The sequence below is a fragment of the Ipomoea triloba genome, chromosome 9 (assembly GCF_003576645.1).
Source record: "Ipomoea triloba cultivar NCNSP0323 chromosome 9, ASM357664v1".
NCBI classification, from domain to species: Eukaryota; Viridiplantae; Streptophyta; class Magnoliopsida; order Solanales; family Convolvulaceae; genus Ipomoea; species Ipomoea triloba.
The window spans coordinates 1,533,053-1,557,877 of NC_044924.1; the positions used below are offsets into that span (position 1 = coordinate 1,533,053).

Here is a 24,825-nt window from a genome sequence, read left to right on the forward strand (position 1 = left end):
ACTTGCAAATGTCAAACTCTTTCACAAGCTCTGCAATTTGGGCTTCCCAAAGAACAGTCATAACTTGGGTTTGGGCTTCACAAGCTCGTATTATATAGCTCAAAGATATAAATTTAAATCTCAAATTGAGCCACTCACCGCTTCCATATGTATAGGTTGTTCATATATATGGTTATTGATAGGAATCGAACTATACACTAGATTTGTACATTAATGACACAAATTCATACCCTTTTTTTTTTATACGATTGCTAGCAAAACAAAACTGATAAAATTATTTTAGATTGATTGACTAGTTGAGCTGTACTAAGAGCATATAGCTCAAAGATTTATTGCAAAAATTTATATTTGGCAATAAAAATTTGTAAAAAAGAAGTCAATTCCCAATTAGTCACCAAAAGGAATTGTTTTGTCTAAATTCACAGAGGTAGTATAACTTTTATATTATTATTAACATTTAAGACTAAAATTTAAAAAAAAAAACCAAAAAACAAACAACAAACAGAGATACTAACAACAGAAACACACCACCTGTCCAAGTGGCTTCACTACTCCTTTGCAATTGCTCTCCTCCTTCAGGACTGCAAGGTATACATTTCATGTTGAGAAGCAAAGAGATAGTTACATACTGAAATGAACTTGGGTCACTATTTTGTAGATTAAATGGAAAATTAAGAATAAAGTAAAGATGTTGATGTTATAAGACGTGAGAAGATCAGCAATAAAAGACACAATAATTCTGTCCTGTGAGTTCTCTTTAACTGACTGAACAACCAACCATTGCTATTTCCACAAATTGAATTCAAGAGTTGCCAAGAAATCCCCAACCAAGAAGAGCTAAAGGGAACAAATGGCATCTGACAAGGAACATTTTGATCTTTCAAATGATACACCACCGATCAAGCTGCAACATAGCTTGTAAGGTGAAAGTCACTGCTGCTCATCTCCGGGGAGCTCCTCAAAACCATTCTGTGCAATTCTATAGTACAGGATGCCCATTGTTGCCATGCAAGCCCTACAAGTAAGAACAATTGGTTATTTCCATAGTTACAATATACTCCATATATTAGACTAGAAAAATGATTATCGTCTCAGGCATCCTGAATATTCAAGCACCCCTGGTATTACATGATATAAAAGGTTCGTGCATCCTAGTATATTCTTGTCTATTTCATGTTCCACCTTCCTCTTTTCCTTTTGCTTTCCCTCAATTGATTTTCTAATTCTAGTTGCAAATGAAACTATCAATTATCTTCCAATTTAAAATGTTTTATGATATTCCAGCCAGGTACTTGCAGAAACTTCTGATGAATGTGTAATTTGGTCATAATGGGACAGGGATAGGAAATATTCAAGAAACCAATTCGGAGGTCACATAGTTTCACCTAGAAGATTGTTTAAGTTTAGCAATTTAGTCCATTATATTTATGCACATGATTTCAGCACCAATCTTAACTACTTGTACATAGATCCCTATAGATAATGACTAGATTCGGTTCCATCACATATCCTACTGTATATTCTTCTATGCCTCAAATTCTCTTGTGCAAATTAAATAGGCAGATGTGTTATATTAAAAATCAAAGTAGAAGAAAACAGGAAATATTGAGAACTCAACAACTTAAAGAAACCAAGAGGCAGTAAGTGTTACATGATTGCTATAATGAGGAGAATTTTTCTTGGATCTATTCTTGAAGATCTATGTTGTCGAGTACGACCTTCTGGCACATCATCAGTGTTTGATGTTTCTTTTCGTGGAGGTGCAGTTACAGGTAGTGTTGGTAATGCACTTGACCAGAAAGGCAGTAATGACCTAAGAAGCTTATGTCGGAATGTACCTGTAGAGAAAAAACCATTAATTTGACCTGCAGGAATCTTTATAGAATAATCCAAATCATAATATAACATGCTTCCTTTAATATATAGTATTGACAATAAAGGAAGATTGGAATAGAGTTTTCTTTGTCCATTGAGTATCATGAATTTGCAAGATCTTTTTCACAACTACTTGAGCAGATTAGAGCCACATAACATGTTCTCACCCCTTTTTGTGTACTTTTTCTGGTTTCCATCTTCATCATCAGCATAATATGAAACTTCAGAGTTTTGTTTATCAGCTTGCGTCATGCTCTTTCGTGTAGTAGCACCAGGCTGGGAAAGATGAAATTTGATGAAAGCATGTGAGATAACGGATACCAAGTAAATAAAAGAACATGTATCACCCATGCATTACATCAAGTATAGATGCATGCATCAAACTAATCAAGGAAGCCTTTCACCCATTGTACAATGGATAAAAACAATAAAATTTGCTTACGCCATGTGGGCTTGTGCTCTTAATGAAATTGGACTCATGGTTGGTTCGAGGTGAAGTAGCTGAGCTGGGGTCATCTATGTCCAGGGCCGAAGGTTTGCCAGAACCTGTTGCAGGGGGAGCTATGTATCCTTCAATGTCTTTACTACTAGAGTCAGCTGTAGAAACTTGCTTCAACGGATCTGAAGCAAAAGCTGGTGGAGGACTTCGAGAATCTGTTGCTGGCAATGAAACAGGATGATTTCCAAACAAATTTTTCTCCATACCAGTCTGCACCGCATCAAAGTAGAGTTACAGAAGTGTCCATGGATATGATTTATTCAATATTTCTTAACAAACAAATACCTGAAGAATTGCCTCTTTCAGTTTTGAATGAAGACGAGATCCTGAATCTTTGACACTTTTAGGAGGCCATATCTACATCAACAAAAGCACATCTCAGAAATCAAAGATGACCAACAAAATTTACATTTACTACTCCCAGTATCTCTCATAATCAAAATTACTTTCATTCCCTAATATTTTTGAATTTTTGAATCAGAATCTTCAAATTATGGGTCAGGCGTTGGATTGAAATTTTGAAATCTCACTGAAGAACAACAATTAAGGCAACACAAAATCATATTAGGGTCCCTATGGACAAAAGCATACATGGTCAAATGTCTATCAATTATTCACATCATTAATAGTCTTGTCGTTATGCCTTTACAATAAGGAAGAATAGCTTCACATTGTAACAAAGTAGACCTAGACTCCACCTTCATTTAACTAACACAAAGCAATCAAAGCAGGAAGAATTTTCATGAAAAATGCTGTGAATAAATAAGAGCACTATCTCAGTGCTTATTCTAGATGCTTCAGTGAAAACCAAACTATCCAGCTTATCCTTAACTCCAGCCAAGTCCTTACACTTCCCAAACAAATATAATTAGGATGGATATATTATGGAGTACCATTATCATTAGGTAATACATATTTCTCTAAAGTCCATCACTTCTTCTAATGCAAGAGGAATGATCTAGTTAAAGTAAGAAAAAAGAGGTGTTACTTTTGGAAGTATTACTTACTGCAGTTGAACAGGCAGGGCACACATATCCAGCTGGAGCAGTGTGTGGTGCAAAACCTTTAATATGTGATATGAAGCAATTTTTATGTATTACATCTGCAAATAAAAGCATAAAGTCAGTATACAAATGGGAATGCATAACATCCAAAAAGGATCACATGCACAATTGTTAAATTCCATCAGCTGGTATACATACGCAAGCAACCCAATCGGATAGATTGAGTATCAGTTGTCGGCTCGAGCACATCATGGCAGGAACAACATTTTGGAGGCCAATCATAATCTCCATCTATGACCCATTCAGAGTAGGTTCGGATCTAAAATGATGGAATTCATTAAGAATGAATAAAATAACAAGAAAAAAAAGACATAGGTGATGCCAGTTTGCTGTAATTTCATAATATGATCAATTACAGACTCAATTAAAGTGATAATTTGGAAGAATTTATTGAAGTTTCAAATAGTACCACACATATTTGATGTTCTGGAAGGCATATGCATTCTCCACATACAGGTACCTTATGTACAAAACAGTACAACTTAGTCGCCTGCAACCACATCAATACAATCTGTAAGAAATCTGAATAAAGCCATTGCCATCAAAAGAATTTCAACTACCTTTCCCAGTAACCAATCCAAATAGTGATAGACCACTAAACTAGCTCTAAATCAATTTAAGTTAGAAAAAATTTTCAACAACAATGGCTAATGTGGAAACTCAGGAAACAGTAAGCAATAACGTAAACACCAATTCTCCCCTCTCCAATACCTTAAATTACGCCGTAGATCAACCAACAAAAGCCAGACATCTAGTCTGGATTCATAAATTAAAAACAACGCTAAAAATAAAATTCCAGATAAACAAATGCTTCGGATTGCAAATTACAGCCTCGATCGGATATTCAGATCTAATATTCGCAGCACAACCGTTTTGCTTACATAGCCAGAATCACCATTTCTCAAAGAACGTATAATTATGCATAAACAGATGTACAGAGAGAAGGAACGAGAGGTTTCGAGAGCGGATACCTTTCGGCATTTACAAACCACCATTGTAGCTGATCAATTGGAGCTGAAGAAATTTGAGATCAATTTTCTATAGCGAAGAATTTTTTTTTTGTATTTCTCCCTGAGGTTTTAGCTTAGCCGAATTGGAAATTGGGAGATCAAACACAAATTCACAGCATCTTCGTCACTCATGAGATTTGAATGTGATTATTTTGAGCAATTTTTATTTATTCTTTTATTTACTTTTGGGGCTTCACCTCGTACATCATCCATCTGGGAGTTATACGGTTTAAACTTACCAGTCTGGTTTCCCAATGAGTACCCGGAAATGATTTTGACGGGCTTTGTAATCATTCCAGAAAATATCAGGGCCCAATATTTTCTCCAGACTAATAAACTGGTCAATCATTATAGCTACACAAATAATGTACTTTTAATATATTAAAAATATACATTGTATTTAAAAAAAATACATTATTTAAGTACTTTCAGTACATTATTTTATATAATGTGCATTAAGTACATGAATAATGTGTTTTTTTTAAAAGACGAATACTGTTTTTTTTTTTGAAAGAACGAATAATGTATTTTTAATATATTAAAGATGCATTTTTTGTTATGATTTGCTAGCACTTTGTGAATCATGATCTACACAATAATTTGTCTAAACTAGTAACCATAACTTGAATATATGTATTGGTGGGCCCAATATTTAGCCACAAATCACACATGCATTTGGTGGGAAATTCCAAAAACTCGTTTGGAACTTACTTCTGACAAGAAAGTCAAAAACTTCATGTAAACTGCATTCCCACTAAAAACTCCTCAAAAACCAAAAAAAAAAAAAAACAAAACAAAAAACTCCACTATTATGGATGCTCTAAAACATGAGAAACAAAGAAGACGTGGAAATAATCTGTAAACTGTAACGGTACAAATCTTAGTCACCATTCACCATTTCTAAGTGTACTGATTTCCTGTTGCATAAGAAAAACAAATGCACTCGTTAAAAGCATTCACCATAGAGGGGATCTACATAATCCCACATTCCCTGGTGCACCTTAGCTAATTCCTAGCTCACGAAGTTACAAGACACCAAACAAGATCTTTATAAGTTTATTGTCTGACATAATTTACAACTCTCCCAAATAATTTTACCAACCCTTGATAGGAAAAGAGGCATTTGATCCCTGTGCAACGATTCCGAAAGAATGGTAATGATTAGAGGCTTCCCCTTCTCCTGCACAGTTCTTGCAAAGTTCCGGGAAACTTCATTCTTGGACGCATAGCGACAAGTAAACACCCTTCAGGCACGGTCATCAGAAACATGGCTTGGAACTTCATTTTGGCTGTCGAGTGGCATGTATTGCGCCATTATGGCCCTGATCTCCGTGTCCATGTATGACTGAATTAAACACCACACAAAAGGTTAGGTCACAAACCAAAAGCACAATTGAGTGTGGAGAAATGTAGTGTCACTAAGTCGGTCATGCTGTTGACTTGGTAACTACAAAGTTACATATTCGACTCCTAGCAAAAGCGGTCTATTGACCTTCTTGGTTTGAACCAGCCAAGTATGGATAACCTAGGCTGGTTCGTCTCATTGTAGTCCTTTGCCAGCTAAAGTCCCAAAGCGGGATTTATCTAGTGCACACCTAGTGGCTGTGAGTTTCCTTCATCATCCAAAAAATATTTAATGTCCAGTGATAAGTATGACCAAAGACCATTACAAATCTGTTGTGTTTTAAACTTACCCTAAATCTATATTTGTATACAAGATATGCCCCACCAGCAGCCACGGCGAGTCCTATAATAATGACCCAGACAGCAGTCCACGCAGACCTGACTTCAGTCGCAGCCTTCTTACCTGCAAATGAGAATCAAGATAACTTGTCCTTATAAGTGTGTATACAATACATACACTTCTTGGTAGTGTGAAGTAATAATTTTTAAACTCACTAATGCAAGTATCGTGGTCTCTCATGTACAGTAGGTCACCGCTACAAGTGCATTCGTAGCTACCCCAGGTATTTGTGCAGCTGCATTCGGGGCACTGGCAGGCTTTCTTTTCCTTGCATTCATCAATATCTATTTCAAAGAATAAAGAACAAATTTAAATTAAGAATTTTCAAATGAAAAGGCATGTATTTATCCACAATTTGCATCATCCAGTGGATGCCCAAGCAAAGATATTAGTACAAAAACACCTTGGCTCTATTTGGAGTTCCCTTAAAACATGATGAATTTTCTAATAGAATACGCTTTAAAAATATTCCCAAAGAGAAAAATACCTTGACAACTTTTGCCGTCTCCTTTAAATCCTGGAGGGCATGTGCACTTGCCATCTTCCTCATCCTGTTGAGAGCAAATCAGGAATTTAAATCAAACTAAGTTTCAACCACGATGATGATAGGAAAAGAATCTGTAAATGAACTGACCACACAAGCAGAATAACTACGTCCATTTCGAGTTTCATGCCAACAGCCTCCATGATTCAGTTTGCATCGGCCTGGTCCACTTGCTGCAAATATGGACTCATATGAATGAAGCCAAAGCATGATAGAGGGGATGAGCATAATTAAATAAATAAATATTGGGTAAATAAACTTTACACTCACGCTTGCAAGAACTGTAACCATCTCCTTTGAACTGCACACCATCAACCATGGGGCATTCACAGACTCTTCCACGAAATGTATCCTGAATATGCACAATATGGCATTACTAAAATATGAAAACGTTACAGAGAAGGATATAATCCGCTAAAAATTAGGAAAGAACTCATTTGTCTCTAAATCTGTGTAGTAAGCTGATCTCTATTTACAGAGCTGGAATGAAGCAAATAATGTTCATAACTCTCACAGGTACAATTCTGAGTCACAGGCTGAAAATGGTGCAAACCCTCCCAAGGAGTTGATACCAACTCAACTAAGATGCGTTTTGGGTGTACCCTTAGAGGCTAATGGATCTTTTGTGGCTGCTAATCAAATCCAGAGGAGAGGCAATTACAACTCTAGTGTGGCAGAAGCTGTGGGAATGAGGGACGCCCTAAGATGGCTTAAGAATCAGCATGTTACCCAGGTTCAAGTTGAAACAGATGCAGAGCTGTTTGTAGAGGGTCTGAAGAGAGATGGTGGATTATCTACTTTTGATCTTATTCTTGATGACATTAAAGAAATAGCTAAATGTTTTGGTTCTATTAACTTTTTGTTCGCTAAGCGATCTGCGAAAATGGCAGCTCATTTACTAGCTAGAGATGCCATTTCTAGGCCAGGTCGTATGGAATGGAATAGTATCCCATTCCCTGCTTTGTTTGATGTTTTGATGGCTGATAATGCCTAATTTATGAAGCTTATCTTTTTCCAAAAAAAAAAAAAAAATTTTGAAAAAGTTACAGAGAAGAATATAATCTGCTAAAGTTTAGGAAAGAACCTTGCAGGCGGTAATGTTGGCTGTTTTATCTTGCCAGCAGCCACCGTTATTGTCTAAGCACTCATTTGTCTCTAAATCTGTGTAGTAAGAAGATACGCATTTTAAGTTCAAGCAACGCAAAAACATATTGTCGAACACTTTGCTTTAAGCAAAGTTACAAACATACCATCACTCAAACAAACTGCAGGCTCTGTGGTTTCCTCAAAGCCAGCACAAATAGCCTTTAAAACAGCACCTTTCTCCAACTTCCCTGCACACAAATGTTTTTGAGAAAAAAATGTCTGAATTCCCACAAAGATATGAGTGTATAAGTACCAAACTGTCAATCTAACCTCGGTATTGTCGGTTATTGACAACAAGAGTGGGCAATATAGTGACATCACCTCGCGATCCTTTACCAACCTGCAAAAGTTTCACTAGTCAAAATGCGTGAACAATTAAAAAAAATGTGTTGAATCGCTTAGGACAAAGATGTTGACACTTACTTGAGCATCTTGCTCTTCTTTCAAAACAGGATTGTCAGCATCAGCACTAGGGTCTCCCATGCACTTTTCAATCCCTTTCAAATCAAGACCTGTATGCAAAATACCCTAGCATCAATTCTTGTTTTACAGATTAATACCCCAGCAAGCCAGCAGCAGGAGGAAACAATAAATTACCTAAGGACTTGATGACTTCGTCAGCACATTCCTTGTTATATTTCTTCTCTTTCATGGGACATCGAATTTGGAAATCAGTCACATAATCCCACCAAACCCATGGCTTTTTGCTCTCATTGGCAACTTTAAAGACACAAAGCTGCCTCAAATTTTCAAGAACAACATCCTTTCCATCATAACCTGAACTAAAGTCCTGCTCAGGATCAGGTGCACAATATCTGCCATGATTAATGCATTGTGACTTGCATTGTCTGCTAATAGTGAATGCCTGAGGGCAATACCAAGTTATATAATGGGGTGTAAACTGAGTGTAGCCACCTTTTTCGAGGATCTGAGCAGCACCTTTAAAATCTTTCACAAACTTCATCAACATGTCACACTTAAAACCGCACTCATCATTACTGTTAGTCCACAGCTCAAATTCCACACGATCATCAGGATGAGGAACAGCTTCTCTCCAGTCTAAATTTACATTAACCAGGTCTGCTCCATTAACTGCTTTCTTCAATTTCTCGCCAAAATTCTTGTCAATAAGTGCAGATGGAATTGTTACATTCTCAACATATTCTGCAGCAGAAACATCCTCTTCAGGGGTATCCATGGTTATCAGTGGTTCTTCCATGTTATCTGCAACTAGAACAGCAGAAGCACCGGCATTCTGGGCATTCCAGACCTTCAATGCAAAAAAGCACTCTGCAAAGAAATAGTGTAATTAGGCTCAAATTTTCAGAACAAATGCATGGATCCATTGACAACTTAGTGACTTCCTATTTAGTGGCTAAAAATTCAAAAGACCGCTCAATAGCTTCAGCATTCATTAGCCTGCCCTTAGAAACTCCTCTGTTCCAAAAGAAGACATCAGGGGGATCTGAACTAGCATATGATCATCTATTCAAAAACAGATTCTCCAATCTCCATGTTTATGTTAACTTTCTAAAGAATTTTAGAAAATTTCTCTGTTCAATTTTCCTTGTTAATCTCCCCAAAAAAAAAAAAACCTTTCAATTTTGTTGATGTCCACAATTTCATTTGACAGCATCAAAACAATAAACAACTACAAACAATATGTATAAACTAAAGAGTACTGTCAACATCAAGCCTCCTATCTAAAGCATCATTTACATATAGCTAAGTATATCAATTATACTTATCCCAGCAAATCAAAGAATACAAAATTAACATAATGAAGTATAAGAACAAGCAGTAATCATCCTCAGATAAAATATTACATATAAAGGCAAATTTTAGCACCTCCACGATCGAGAAGGACAAATGTAGGCAGAGAACCCGGCTTGGACTTGAAAGAAATGTCGAAATCCTCAAATTTCCGGCAGCCCTTGCGGTTATCCTTGGGATAAACCACAGTCCCGGACATGCTACCCCCATATTGAGGAATCCCAAAGTTGCCAATGGCACAATCGTAATTGCCTTTGATGTTCTCCGGTGAAAGCACTCTCAAGCTGTTCTTCTCCACCACGAACCGACCTGCCGCCGACTGGAGTAGGATCAGCAGCAGCAGAAACCCTAGCAAGATTACACCTTTCGATCCCTCAGAACTTCCCATTTCCTCGGATTTCAAATAGAATAATGCGGGAGAGAGATTGACGGAACAAAGCAGAATCTAGAAGCTATATCGATTTTAGGAAATTTCGTGCTTTAAAGGGTTCCTTCTGCGTGTTTGTATCCCCTTATCTATCAGTTTCTTCTGCAGTGCTTGATGGTGATCTGAGTTGATTAATTTTCTAGAAATTTTAATAATTTTCTCTCTGTATCCAAATTTTTATTTTGAAAAACACTCAAACAGTACGCAGTAGTTAGAGGTTAGAACGTGGGACTGAAGAAGTCATTAAAAGATGCCAGCGAAATCAGCAATTCGATAAGGAGCATTTTATTAATACAAGAATAGAAAAATAAATAATAACAAGAATTCTGTCATTTGATATATGAGTTTTATTTATTAAATGATTTATCAATGTTTACTCACTCACTTTTACTCTCCGATAACATATTACTATCAGTTATTCGTTAATGTATCATCATTATTATAGATCATCACAAATGAACGAATAAAGTTAATTGTGGTTATGTCTTAACGTGCGGCCGGTACGGTCGAACCATTAATTACGTAAAAAAGCGTCGATAGTGTTAGAAAACACGCAACAAAAAGATGCACCAGTATACCAAAAAACGCATAATTAGGTATGCATCATCATAAAACGCACTAGTAGATACGCATAAACGCACATCACAATGTTTGAAAAACGCACTATTAAGTGTGGTTGTGTGGTGAGATATGATGCATTTTTTTTTTGAATAATGATCAAATAGGTCATCGAACTACACACGAAACTGCAATTAGGCCATCGAACTAAAAATTAATGCAATTGGGTCCCTAAACTACACAAATTCATGCAAAATAATCCAAAGTGACTTGTTGACTTGATCTTCCGGTTACTAACTTTAAAAATAATATTGTAAAATAATCTTAAATAAATTAATTAATTAAAAAAAAAACTAAAAACAGGAACAAGTCAATTGGGTCTTTTTTTAATTTTAAATTTAATTTTAATAAGTATTTTATTTAAAATTATTTTAAAATATTATTTTTTAAGTTGATAACCGGAAGATCAAGTCAAACAAGTCACTTTGGGTTAATTTGCATGAATTTGTGTAGTTCAGGGACCCAATTGTATTGTTTTTTAGTTCAATGTCCTAATTACAGTTTCGTGTGTAGTTCAATGGCATATTTTACCCTTATTCCTTCTTTTTTTTTGTTTGTGTAGTACTTTTTGTGGTACAGTACATTTTTTTTTTTTTTGTATGTTTCTTAACATTATTGATACATTTTTAAATAACTAATTGTATAAATATATATATATATATATTTATATTTATATTGGTGCCTGGAAGGCTGCAGCTTCCATTTTTTCAACATTTTTTGCAGTGTCGTGACATGAAAGGGTGGGCGGTGACGAGATGTAGATGAAGGTTGTTACTTGTTAGTCCATCGAATTGGTTTATTGTTTCTTCTTCTTCTCTCTCTCTCTCTCTCTCTCTCTCTCTCTCTCTCTCTCTCTCTCTCTCTCTCTCTCTCTCTAAATGGTTTATTGTTTCTTTGTTGTAGTATTCTTATTGAATTATAGGTTGAGTTACGCTAACAAAATGTCAATTTGCTTGATTTGACACTTTCAGTGGATCATTAGATAACTAATTTAAAAAATCAACTTGAATTTTCAATTCTTAGAGAGTACGGACAGTAATCGTTATTGGTCTGCACTCTGCAATTATATGATATTTATTGGGCCGGACATGTGGTGATTTTTGGGCTATCATTATATGGTATTTATTGGGTCGAACAGATTACACATGTATTGGGTTGGCAGCCTGGCAGGGTGCAAAATGACGCTAGAAGGAGGGCTTGAACCTCCGACCTTGTGGTTAACAGCCACACGCTCTAACCAACTGAGCTATTCCAGCTTGTTGTTTAATATGGGTTAATAAATATTATATAGATTGAAGTAGCATTGTTGAATAATCCCTCCGTTGACTAGGACCAAGGTTCAAAACAGGCAATCATAAAACAATGGGATTGGGGAAGACGCAAACCAGTTCCGTTTCAAACAATTGCCTCCATGAAGTCAAACTTCAAAGGCCTTCCAAGTTCCAACTTCCAACTGTCATTCTAATGCTGAATATAGTTAGGGTTTAATTGTCGTTGATCTATTTGATGATGGCATAGGCTTAATCTATCTGCCCAATCTAACTCTCGTATTCAAAATCAATTTGTACCCTTTTGTGCCTAAGACGTCTAACATAAACTTAAACTCTCAACGTTTGTAATAATAATGAATCTCTTAATATAGTACAATTTATCAACTAGACCAATGTCTTACTCCAGTTGATTTTTAGTAATTTGGTAATGTAAACTTTGTTTGACCTAACTATATACTAGCACCGATTGCACTCTCATATGGAAAGGGGTGGGTTCAAACCTCAGTTGAGGCGATATTGACTCTTTGTACTTCAATAGATTGAGAAAATAGTTATAAATAGATATTGCATTATAACAGATTCAGTATAATAAGTTATAACTTAGAATACAACTTTGTATTAAAGATGATGATTGCTTGTGGGAAGTGGAAAATGACAGTGTTCTTAGCAAAGATAATGGTCACTCATCATCATTATATTCATGTATATTGCGCGTTAAGCCGCCAATTGCTGTTGGGCTTCACACCGGTCAAATTCGCCAATTCCTCAAACGTTGTTGACTTTTATACCAGGTTGTCCCCGCCATCATTCTACTTCCGTCTCCTGCGCTCATCCTCATCAACTTCCGCTTCAATTCGATCTGTTTTCTTTATCCATCAGGCCCGACCATAACCACATCATTAATCATTGTATTATCCAACTTGGACATCCTTTTAGATTAATTATATCACATAAAATCATTAATATGTGAGAATAAATATCATACTAACCTCAATCCATAATTTTGAACAAATGTTTATGTATGTGTAGTATATTATTAGATCTTCTAAATTCTGACGAAACTCATAATCATAAAGAAAGTCTAACTATTAAGTTATTAGTGTTGCACCATATATCAAACACTTAGGGGGCGTTTGGTTCACGGAATGTTAGATTACCTTAGGGATTGTTGGATTACTGGGAATGTTAAATTGCAGGGAATATTAGATTTCTGTGTTTGGTTAAAACTCGGGGATATAATATAAACTTGTTTGGTTGAGAGTTATCTTTTATGTTATAATGGTTTTTTTTTTAAAACTTTTATACCCTTAATCTATTTTCAATTTTTCATGTATGTTAGTAAACTTCAAAATTAAAATAATTAAATAAGCAATGATAAAATATATAAGTAAATAATTTAAAAATAATTAACTAACACACATGCAATAAATAATGTATTTTTTAAATAATGTATTTATGTAGTTGTTTTGTAAATTTTTAAAATTAAAGAAAAATATTTTTAATAGTTTAATTGTATTTAATTATTTTTATATTTTAAATTATGTTATAGCATATTGTTTAAAGATTATATTAAACATTATATATTGTTAAAAGGGCATAAAGAGTAAAAATGTAAGGGAATATCACATAACCTTAGACAAGTAAGGGATTCACATTCCCTCCAAAATAGCTAAAAATCCTATGTGGAGGGTAAATCACATTTCTTGGGAAAATAATATAACTTGAACCAAACATTGCAATCCAACATTCCAAAGGACATATTACCTTGGTTATCTTGCATACCTTGAACCAAACACTCCCTTAATATTATCATAACTTATCCTAATAGTAATAGGAAAACGTTACACCTTAATCACACCTAACCTTCTTCAAACTTCCGCTATAAATATCACATATCACAAGTTGAGAATTGCATGTACTAGCCAGCCAGCAAACTAAGCAGATAATCAACAAAGGAAGATTTGAAAAATTGAAGAAGAAGATGGAAGGATTGATCCCGTATTTGCTCCACGCCATGAAGAAGCAAAAGTCGCCTCATAGCCGCCGCCATAGTTTCCGGTGCCTCTCCGACACCTCTAACCGGAGCTACCACTTGCTGATCGGAGCTGATTCCGCCGAGGGCTCTTCTCACCGGAGAACCTTCTCCGATTTCCAGCCCGATTATTTCTCCGATCACCAGCGCTCTCCCCGCGGCTTGGGCTGTTTTCCCAAGAATGTTACCGGAGCTGGCTCCGTTACGTCTCCTGCTGCCTCTAAACACAATAATGGTACTGAAACTGCGGTCACGAGTGGCTATCAAGCTCCGGCCGCCACTGTCAATGTCAATCACCGGCGATGAAACTTCCGGCGATATTTCAAAGTGTTGTTTACTTTATTCCTATGAAGTGTAGATATATCATTTAATTTGTAATTTTGTATGGTCTAATAAATAATATTATATTCTTTGTTTTTTGTTTTTTTTTTTTAAGTCCCCTTCACGCCATGATCATCCACCGTCAAGGCGACAAGCTGTGACATTCGCAACTTACCTTTTGTTAACTGTATAATGATGAAGGCTTGAAGCGTCACGTCTTATCTTTTTACTTTTAATATACTCCGTAGTAATTAAATACTCCGTATTATGTTTAGGGATATAAATAATGCAAGCTGAGCCAAGCTTTGATCTGATGAATTTTTATTTGTATATTTTCAAGATTTTTAATAATGTAAATTTATTTTTTAAAAGAGATGTTTTGATCTCACCAATTATAGTTTAAACTAAACAAATAAAACATATATTCAAACACATTGCGTTAGGTAGTAAAATATTATTCACCCACTAGGCCACAAGTTATATTATATATATTCATATTAATTGGATCTTTCATCTCTATACGTATACGAAATAGCATTATTCACAAGGTATTGACGGTTGTGATTCCTCTTCTCCAAACCGGATGCAGAATAAATAATGTAAATAGCAATAGTGTGACTTTAGTGGAGTAAAAAAAAGAGGCAAATTTATGGTAAATATATGAGTAGTATTAGTGAATTATTTTGTGGAATATCGGATAAGCGTGACTTAAAAAAAAAATAGAGGACTCAAAGATCTCGATACCAAAAGTGTGACTGATAGGGGTCATTTTCTCCATACTGGTATTTTGCGTGCATTAGGTCGGCATATTGACCACCTTCAATTTCGGTTTGGGAAGGCGGATCTGAACCGAACTGGTACGGTACAGGGGACCTATGGTTTTACCTTGGGAGATGTCCGAAGGTTACACGCTGATCTCCGAGCTGTCGAGCTAGGAGATAGCTGAATGATGGTTAATTAGGACCACCACGTGTATGATCTTTTTTCCGCCCATAGTCGGTCATGTGCATGTCCGACACATGCTCCCCATGCCGACAGGGCAGGGCTTGTCTTTTTCTCTACCTATAAATACCGCATTTATGGAGGATAGATAGACTTTTGGACGGTGAGAGAAAGACAACCAATTAACCGGACCGGGTCATCTAAACATCGTTGTACTCTATCGTGAATAATAATATTATTTCTGTTTCGTACACATCCTCCACTTTTATTCATATCATTTTTTGCGCCGTCCGTGGGACCAAGTGTGAAAAGCCGAGTTCGGTACGTGAAGGTCCGCACCTATGTATCCTTATATGGATTTCCTAAATGAACAGAAGGCTGAGGAGAGGCAAAATCTCCAATCCTGCTGTCTTAGTTCCTAATATGGCTGGGGTGCCGCCCTTGGACTCGATCAATGTCATTCAGCAGGAGGTCCCGTTTAAGATTCCCGCTGGCATGTTGGGCCCGTTCTGTTATCATTAAATATTCTAAACTCTAACCAGACTCCTAATTATAAAGGAAGTCTAACTATTAAATTATTAGTGTTGCATTGCATATCAAACACTTAATATTATTATAACCAGATTCCTTATAATAATAGGAATAGGAAAACGCTACGCCTTAATCACACCTAACCTTCTTCAAACTTCCGCTATAAATATTACATATCACAAGTTGAGAATTGCATGTACTAGCCAGCCAGCCAGCAAACTAAGCACCTTAGCAGATAATCAACAAAGGATTGAAAGGAAGATTTGAAGAAGAATAAGATGGAAGGATTGATCCCGTATTTGCTCCACGCCATGAAGAAGCAAAAGCAGCCTCATAACCGGAGCTACCACTTGTTGATCGGAGCTGATGATTCCGCCGACGGCTCTTCTCACCGGAGAACCTTCTCCGATTTCCAGCCCGATTATTTCTCCGATCACCAGCGCTCTCCCCGCGGCTTGGGCTGTTTTTCCAAGAATGTTGCCGGAACTGGTTCCGTTATGTCTCCTGCTGCCTCTAAACACAATAATGGTACTGAAACTGCGGTCACGAGTGGCTATCAAGCTTCGCCCGCCACTGTCAATGTCAATCACCGGCGATGAAACTTCCGGCCATATTCCAAAAGTGTTGTTTATTTTATTCCTATGAACTGTAGATATACTCCGTATTATTTAATTTGTATGGTGGAATATAATAATATTATGTTCTCTGTTTTTTATTTTTTATTTTTTTTAATTTATAACTCGATGGTGTTAGATCAATAGGATGTTAGAAATAATCAATAAATTCATGGCATTCTTAGGCAATGAATATTACTTTAATTTTTAATCTTAAGTAGTACGTATACATGTTCTGATGTAACATTATTACTTATTAGTCAATTTGCCATCGTAATAAATTAAACATACCAAATGTCTGGTATATTGACAGTGGACACCACCAAAATTCAAAGCAGGATTAGTGAAAATGCAATCCGCTTACGTCTCCGACAATTAACGAAAGATTCTACTTAGTGGATTACTTAATAACGAAATCGAGCATCCAATTCAATATAATATTCAAACGTCAACTAACCTTCATGCGGCACCCAGCTGTCTCACACATTAAACTCGTGTTAATTGTAAAACAACAACCAACATTAATAATAATAAATCTCACACACCAGTAATTCATAAATACTAATAAATTCATGTACGCTTATTTATCTTGTTTTTTGTTTTTTTTTTTGTTTTTATAAATATAAATAGGAATTTAGATATATAAAAATTTGTACTAAATTTTTTAACTTTTGTAAGAGCAAATTGCATTGTAATGGGAGGTCGTAGTAACACAAAATGGAAGAGATGTAGATGAGAGTCCATTGTATATATAATGCAGTTGGCGAGCATGATAAGAAAAAAAAATAGTTTATATAATTGGCTCATAAGCATGGTAGCTTCGTTTGTGGTTAAATAAATGCTAACACATAAGATAATATAACACCAACCTCACAACCATTAAATAATATTGAGTATGCAAGATGCAATATGAGATTGAGAATTTGAAGACTTATATGCATGCCTCTTATGCAACAAAGATTCGATGCTCTTGCCTCTTGAGGATGAGACAATTAATACTTTGATATTGATTTTTTTTTAATTATTATATTGTTGTTCAAACATAAATTTGGTATTAATTAATTAAGTACAACATTCAATTTTTTTAACAATAACGTAGTGTTACTTTTATCTTACAAAATATATTGTATTTTAATTTTAATAGTGTTTTTGTTTATAAATATAATTGCATATTAATATTTTAAGTACAAACATTAGAGTTTTAATAAAATAAGAATAAAAAGTAGCCATCCCAACTCACCATGCATCCACGTAAGTAGGCAACAATAATAAATGGATGGTAACTTGTTATCGGGTGAAATTGTGTATTTGGGGTGTTGAGTGGCCTAATTACATTGTTTATTATTTAGTAGTCTAATTGCACTTTCAAATTAGGTTCAGTGACTAATTTATACATTATTCATTTATATGTATGAATGTATATCAATGCTTTAATATTAATAAAAAAAATAAACATACAAATATACACACATGTATATTTGATTATATAAACATATATTTATTTTATATATTTTGTTGTTGTTATTATTATTATTATATTATAAAAATTAGTTAAACCACCCCTTAGGATAAAGAAAATAAAGCGGTCAAAAACTCACGGCATTCACGATATATATGATATGTTGTTTCTGACTTTAAACGTTGTTGACTTTTGTATTAGTGTCCAAGTATTTACAATTTAATTACCTTGCAGTTTGCACAGTAGACTTTTCCTATAATTTTATTAGGGTAAAGATAACAAAGCGGTCAAAAACTCACGGCATGCATACACATATGAATTATGATACGATGTTTCTGACTTTAAACGTGGTTGACTTTTGTACAAGGTTGCCAAGGCCACTTGCCAACTTGCCTCTACAGAATATTCATAGTCATCAACATGTGTATTCATGACTTTTGGGTCATTCAGGTTCATCCAGCCCATAAACATCTTTTTTATCATATGCACCTGCTCTTGAATGTTCCGCCAACCTTCTACCTTATCCTTAATTTCCCCTATAAATATATATGTCCCCGTTGAGTAAATACCACATTACATATCAACATTCAACAAGCTAAAGTTCAAATACAATACCTGTTTATCCAGGGACAGAGCCATAAATTTCTTCCAGTGCGACGAAGAACGCAATTGAGCCAGAAATTTTTTTCAGTGAACGAAGTGAAGACAGAAGAAATGGAAGGATTGATCCCATATCTTCTCCACGCCATCAAGAAGCAAAGGCCAAATCACCATAGCTTCCGGTGCCTCTCCGACGCCTCTAACCGGAGCTACCACTTGCTCATCGGAGCTGACTCCGCCGCCGCCGACGGCTCTTCTCATCACGGGAGAAGGCTGCAGCCTCCGGCCGCTCTCGACCATTTCTCCGATCAACGCTCTCCCCGTGTGAACTATCTTGCCAACGGTGGTGGTTCGATGATGTCTCCCGTCGCTTCTAAAACTGCCGTTACTAGTGGATATCAAGCTTCGTTTTCAATGGCCGGCACCGTCACTCACCGGCGATGAAAATCCGGCCGGCAATATTCATTAACGTTCTAAAGCTTATTAATGTTCCTTTATTTGTTTTAAGTGTAGATACACAGTACATGTTTCTTTCAATTATAAGTTGTAATGTGATTTGCTTTGTAATTGTACTATATTTTTTTCATATTTTGTTAATCTCTTTCATCATGTTCAGCCCAAGATCTACCAAAACTTTGATTGAATTACACAATTTTAGATAGTTTAATAATTCAATTGTATTGTGTAGGGAATAACTATGGTGATATATAAGTGTTCCATTGTTTAATTTGTACTAAGTTTATTATTATTATTTATTTTTAATACAAGACTCCGGTTTCTAACCAATCATACAAATGCTATTGAAATGTTTTTGGATCTTGAAATAAAAAGCTGAGAAGTATGAACAATCATTATTGTGTGGACTACGATCCACACAACTTTGTAAATTATAGTCCAAAAACACATACATAAAATACATCATTCTAACTCATAAAAAACCTTATTATAACATATAAAGTAGATTATTATAACTCATCAAATATATTATATTACCCTATAAATTTCATTATTCTAACAAATATAAAAATATACTATTCTAACACATAAAATACATGATCTTACCCCAAAATATTTATTATTCTAACATGCACATAGAGTAATGATTTTTTTTAATATCAAAACAACGTCAGTTTGGTCTGTTATCTACACAACTCTGTAAATTACGATCCAAATAATAATTTGCCAAGTATAATGATTGTTTTGAATACTACTAACTCTATTACAATGCAGTATCTGTTCATAACTACTTTCTCAACATAACATATTAAAGTGCCTCCACTGAGAGGAAAAGGTTTGATGCCACTGGACCACAAGGTCCTTGGCATGTTATTTCTACTCTATCCTTTAATATATTAAAGAGTTTTTTACATTTTTGTCAAGTGCATCACATCGCTCTGGAATAATTAAAAATAAATACAATCAGAGGTTGAGTTATCACTCCATGAATCCAAGATGTTATTTTACGTTAGAACATCCACACCAAAAGATATTATTTGATTATTGTCAGTCGTCTAAGAATGATTCATGATTTTGAAACTGATGTGAGTGTTTGTTTTTTCATGTTTTCATACTCCAGCAAAACACAAAATCATGTCAAAAAGAAAATAGATGAGAAGCAGCGGTGCGCACCTCGCGAATGGCGCACACTGTCGCCTGCGGGGACGTGTTAGAGTGTCTGACATTTAACTTTACTATTATATATTTATTATTTCAATTGTTAGATTTTTTTGTTTTTGTTTTCTTTTAATCCCTTCCCCATTTCCTCTTTCATAATCACACTTAAAAAAAACTCTTAAAAAAGTGGAAAAAAAAAAGCTCCACATGCTCTTACAAATTTGACAGGTAGTAATTATCACGCTGTCATTCATGAATTGAACCATGATTTGAACTTTAATTTTCGAAATTACCCGACGTTTGGTTCCAAAACGATCCAATTTGGCGCTCCATGTATTTCCATCACTGCAGCGAGAAAATGCGTTGATTTTCTCAGCCCTCAAAGAGAGCAAAAATGTCGTGGTTCCTTCCTATAGCAGACGCCATGGCTTCACTCAACCAAAAAGTCAATCTCATCGGCGTCGTCACCGAGAGTGGCATTCAAAGGAAGTCTAAAGGAACTGGTAAAAACCATACTGAAAACTCCGTTTCTCCATACTCAGTATAATCTATGCGCGCTGGTTGAATTAAATTTTCCTTTTAACTTTTTGGTGGTCTATACGTAGATTATTATGTTTCGATCAGAATCGTTGACGAATCGCGGCCGACTCCTGCGCTTCCAGTTAATTTTTTCACGGAGACAATGGACAAGCTGCCTCAAGGGATAACAGAGGGAGACATCATTGTGCTATCTAAAGTTATGGTAATATGATCTCACAAAGTTTTCAAAATTTGTTTTAATAGTTATTTGTTGCAAAATAAATGTTGAAAGTGAAGCCTTCTCGCGTTTCTAATTTTTCTGAGTAATATAACATCTTTGTCCAGTCCTGCTCTCAAGCTTTTTGGAAGTGCTAGTGTTTCATACCTGAGGTGCAAGAACTGTTATAGGTTCTTATGAACATATTTGATTTTGGTTTTATGGTGTTTATGGCGCTTCATGCTAGTTTTACTGACCTGACCAGTGGATAAATGTAGTTAGATCAGCTAACCATACTAAATAGGTGGAACAATTACATTTAGGCTTTTTATAGTCTTTCAATATTTCAAAAAGTGGTTATTAGCAATCAAAACATATCTTGTGCAGATGAGAATTCATGGACCTGATGTTTATGCTTGTTTCAACAAGAAGTTCTCATCGTTTGCTTTATATGAAGGAAAAAACAGTACAAGCTTTGAGCCTTACCAATGTTCTGATAAATTTTGTCCAATAGAGCAAGTTAATAAGAAAATTATATTGGACCTGCGAAAGTGGTTGCTGGCTGGTCACCAAATTGATGCTGGTACAAACTTGACAACTTGCTGAGAGTAATTGAGTTTATAGCCTGGCTTTCCGTGTACCCCTCTACTGATGATCTTTTTCCTTGATAGGGTTAACTGACTTACTACAACTGAAAGAGTTGAAGGAAGGTGTCGACTTCAGTTTGGTTTGTAAGGTGCTCATTTATAATCCAGTCCACTTTAATCCATTGCATATTTCTTAAGAATTATCCAACTTCTGCTGCATCTCTTACTCAAAATTGCCATTATGATAATGTGGTATTATTTATGCTCTTCAATGCAAGGTTCTTCATGTGTGTGAAACTGAAGGAGACCAGTGGATGCTCTTCGTGTGGGATGGTACTGACACTCCCCCAGTTGCAATAAAATCCAAGTAATCTTCGTGGTTTTATTTTTCTGTTTATTTCTGACACTCCCCCAGTTCCACCCTTATTTGTGCGGATCTGGTAATTTGGATAGATAAAATCTACTTTTAATTTGAAATCACTTTTTGTTGAGAACATTTTTTTACTTCTTTTATTTTGTATTTATTAATTTACAGCCTAGAAGATGAAAAGGAAAATCCGCTTCCTTTACAGTTGGAACCTATTCCTTTATCAAGAGATGTTTTATGTACCTTCCCACCTGTTGGAACTGTTTTAAGAGTGACTGTTGATTCTGGTGATATAAAGCTTGGCCTCAACTGCATTAAAATGGGTCGATGGGTGAAGCTCATAGGCTTGAAATGTGAAGTTCGCTCATCACTGTGGTGTGCTGTTCTAAAGTCATTTACAAAATTGTGTTACTTGTCTGATGACAATGACCTCGTATTGAAGCACGAAAGGTTTTGTTGCTTGAATTCAGCACTTTGTTACCTTTAATGAAGTTTAAGATGGTTTGAGACTATTCAAACTGGCTTATAGATCCCCTTGTTAGAGATAAATAGCATGATTATAATAGGATATAGGAGGGGAAGTACATTCAAAATAACAAAATTCTCATTCATCTGTCCCCATATTGCTTTCACCCTTGCACTTAATTTTTATTTTGGAGTCTAACTACACATTTAATCACTGGCCAGATGGTTTTGACTTTTACTCCTTAGCCCCTTGCAAATTTCATATTCTAATTGACATTTCTCCTAATACACTTACAAAAAACCCCCCAGCAAACAACAGAGGAATCATCAGAATTTCTGGTCTACCAAGCATTTTATGCATTTTCTTCTCAAGTTACAACCTTTTTTGTTTTTTCATGCCTTTTTCTTTTTGGTTTTGTTTTTCTAATAAGACGTTCGTTATGCCAGTATGCTGTTAGTACTCAATCATGCAATGCTTATTTTATGTGTTATTCTTCACTATCTATACCACAGGAGTTACAATGGCCGTTTTTCATCAAGACAGGGGCATAAGGTTCTTACATGTTTTCCTTGCCATTCTAACTTGACAGGTTTGGTTATTATGTTCATTGGGTACCCCTATGTTTTGACATGGTAACTGCTCATTTATGATTTCTTTTAATATTTAAAATTTTCAGAGACTTCATGTTCTCGGACAGTGCCCTTCATCACTCTGATGAATGTTCTAACCTATCCAGAGGTATACCACCTTATCTTTACCCTCTCCTTTAAAAGTTTTTTTTTTTATAACAGTGGCAAGCAATGGAGAGACATATAAACCCTAAGGTAATGAGATTCAAGCTTGAATTTACTAGATGGAAAGTAGAAATGGCTGTTTCATACTTTAAAGCTAACCCTAAACCCAAAAAAGGTGAAGCTATAATTGGGGAATATTCTGATAAGATCATGCCTTGTGCTGTAGGTGACATATAAGTATCGGTGTGTAGTTCGAGTAGTAGCAACAGCACCTTGTCGAGTTTCAGACTTCCGTTCTCCTTCAAAAGTCTACAAGATCAGGTTGACACTAGAGGATCCAACCGCCAGACTCCGCGCTTTTCTATATAAAGATGATGCGGTAAATTGAAATTCCATTACTCACATTTTTTGTTCTAGTCTCATGATTATTATTCCTACTAACTGTACTGTACAGGAAGCCATAAAAGAAAATTTGATATACTGGCATATGAATAAATGTAATTGCAGCATCCAAAAGGACCAAAACACACACATGCCTATAACTGGTTATGTACATTCATAAATTATGTCCCTTATTAATCAAACTCTGATATCTTGCTTTACTTTGCCTTCTGCCTAAACAAATGTGTCCTACCAGACGTCCACATTTCCACTGATATATGCTGCTTTTGTAGCTAAGATTGATTGATTATCCAAACTCTACAAAATTCTTGATAAAGCTATCTATTGATCTCATTACTCAGGAAGATTTTTTTGCTCGTTTCCCATCACCTGATGATGTATTAACAAGAGAGTGGAATGCGTTGCTTGGAATTCCCAACACTGACGATTGTAGTGAAGTAGGTGATGCTTCCAGACACCCGCCATGGATTGATTGCTGCTTGAAATCTTATTACATTGACAAAAATGATGTTTGGGGAAGTAGGTACTATCGGATCTTTTCAACAACTCTCGTAGGACGGCCACGAGCAGGTCAGTAACTGTGAATTCTGCATAATCTGTAATCTTTTTGGCACTACATCCGTAAATATGGTTAGACAGAAGCAGTAGAAGTTGGCCACAAGCAGGTCAGTAACTGTGAATTCTGCATAATATGTATTCTTTTTGGCACTACATCCGTAAATATGGTTAGACAGAAGCAGTAGAAGTTGGCCACGAGCAGGTCAGTAACTGTGAATTCTGCATAATCTGTAATCTTTTTGGCACTACATCCGAATTAGTGTATAATGCTAAGGAGTTGTGTTTTGCCATACCAAAACCCACCAGGTAGAGTGGTTCATTAAATAATTAGGTAGAGTGACGCTAACAAAATGTCAATTTGCTTGACTTGATACTTCGAGTGGTTCATAAATAATTAATTAAAAAAAAGAGTAGTACTATATACCCCCTAAAAATTTCCTTCTTGTTGTGGCATCATTTAATTGGATTATTCAGTTTTTAATTAAAATTGTGTGAGATTAGTCAATTCATGACACTTTGAGGGTAAGTATCATTTCTTAAAAAATCAACTTGAATTTTCAATTCTTATAGAGTACTGAATATTGAATGCTCACAATTTATATACAAATTGTGAATATTCAGTATGTAAATGGACACGCCTTGTAAGGTGGCCTGGGTATATGGTATAACTAAATCGTTATGGCTGCCACTGTATGATATTCATGGGGCCAGACGTTATTATTGGGCTGCCGTTGTGTCGTATGTACTGGGGCCCAAAACACGCTAAAGAAATGGAAGGATTGATCCCATATCTCCTGCACCCCTTCAAGAAGCAAAATGCCAATTCACCATAGCTTCCGGTGCCTCTCCGACATCTCTAACCGGAGCTACCACATGCTCATCGGAGCTGAT

The 24,825-nt window shown here is 35.6% G+C and overlaps 4 protein-coding genes and 1 non-coding gene across 5 annotated transcripts; 2 read left to right on the plus strand and 3 right to left on the minus strand.

The window, feature by feature from the left end:
* Positions 1-508: 508 nt before the first annotated feature.
* Positions 509-4,681, minus strand: LOC116028576 (zinc finger protein-like 1 homolog). Its single transcript, XM_031270326.1, has 9 exons — positions 4,410-4,681; positions 3,848-3,928; positions 3,577-3,697; positions 3,382-3,476; positions 2,660-2,731; positions 2,318-2,584; positions 2,043-2,151; positions 1,652-1,838; positions 509-1,015 (listed from the first exon to the last, which is right to left on the minus strand). The coding sequence occupies exons 1-9, from the start codon at positions 4,431-4,433 to the stop codon at positions 931-933; spliced, it is 1,041 nt and encodes a 346-aa protein (XP_031126186.1). The 5' UTR covers positions 4,434-4,681; the 3' UTR covers positions 509-930.
* A 595-nt stretch (positions 4,682-5,276) lies between these two features.
* Positions 5,277-10,300, minus strand: LOC116030060 (vacuolar-sorting receptor 3-like). Its single transcript, XM_031272169.1, has 12 exons — positions 9,731-10,300; positions 8,480-9,172; positions 8,306-8,394; positions 8,153-8,222; positions 7,987-8,070; positions 7,821-7,897; positions 7,007-7,088; positions 6,827-6,909; positions 6,680-6,743; positions 6,348-6,476; positions 6,143-6,255; positions 5,277-5,793 (listed from the first exon to the last, which is right to left on the minus strand). Exons 1-12 carry the CDS (start codon positions 10,041-10,043, stop codon positions 5,695-5,697), a joined length of 1,896 nt encoding a protein of 631 aa, XP_031128029.1. The 5' UTR covers positions 10,044-10,300; the 3' UTR covers positions 5,277-5,694.
* A 1,582-nt stretch (positions 10,301-11,882) lies between these two features.
* TRNAN-GUU lies at positions 11,883-11,956 on the minus strand. The gene has a single exon. It is a non-coding gene; the product is annotated as a tRNA-Asn (tRNA).
* Positions 11,957-18,425: 6,469 nt separating this feature from the next.
* Positions 18,426-19,197, plus strand: LOC116030526. Its single transcript, XM_031272802.1, has one exon. The coding sequence runs from the start codon at positions 18,585-18,587 to the stop codon at positions 18,912-18,914; it is 330 nt and encodes a 109-aa protein (XP_031128662.1). The 5' UTR covers positions 18,426-18,584; the 3' UTR covers positions 18,915-19,197.
* Positions 19,198-20,399: 1,202 nt separating this feature from the next.
* Positions 20,400-24,366, plus strand: LOC116030606 (protection of telomeres protein 1a-like). Its single transcript, XM_031272909.1, has 10 exons — positions 20,400-20,587; positions 20,690-20,826; positions 21,208-21,403; positions 21,492-21,556; positions 21,686-21,774; positions 21,943-22,224; positions 22,753-22,829; positions 22,917-22,978; positions 23,201-23,353; positions 23,718-24,366. The coding sequence occupies exons 1-10, from the start codon at positions 20,479-20,481 to the stop codon at positions 23,952-23,954; spliced, it is 1,407 nt and encodes a 468-aa protein (XP_031128769.1). The 5' UTR covers positions 20,400-20,478; the 3' UTR covers positions 23,955-24,366.
* The last annotated feature ends 459 nt before the right edge of the window (positions 24,367-24,825 follow it).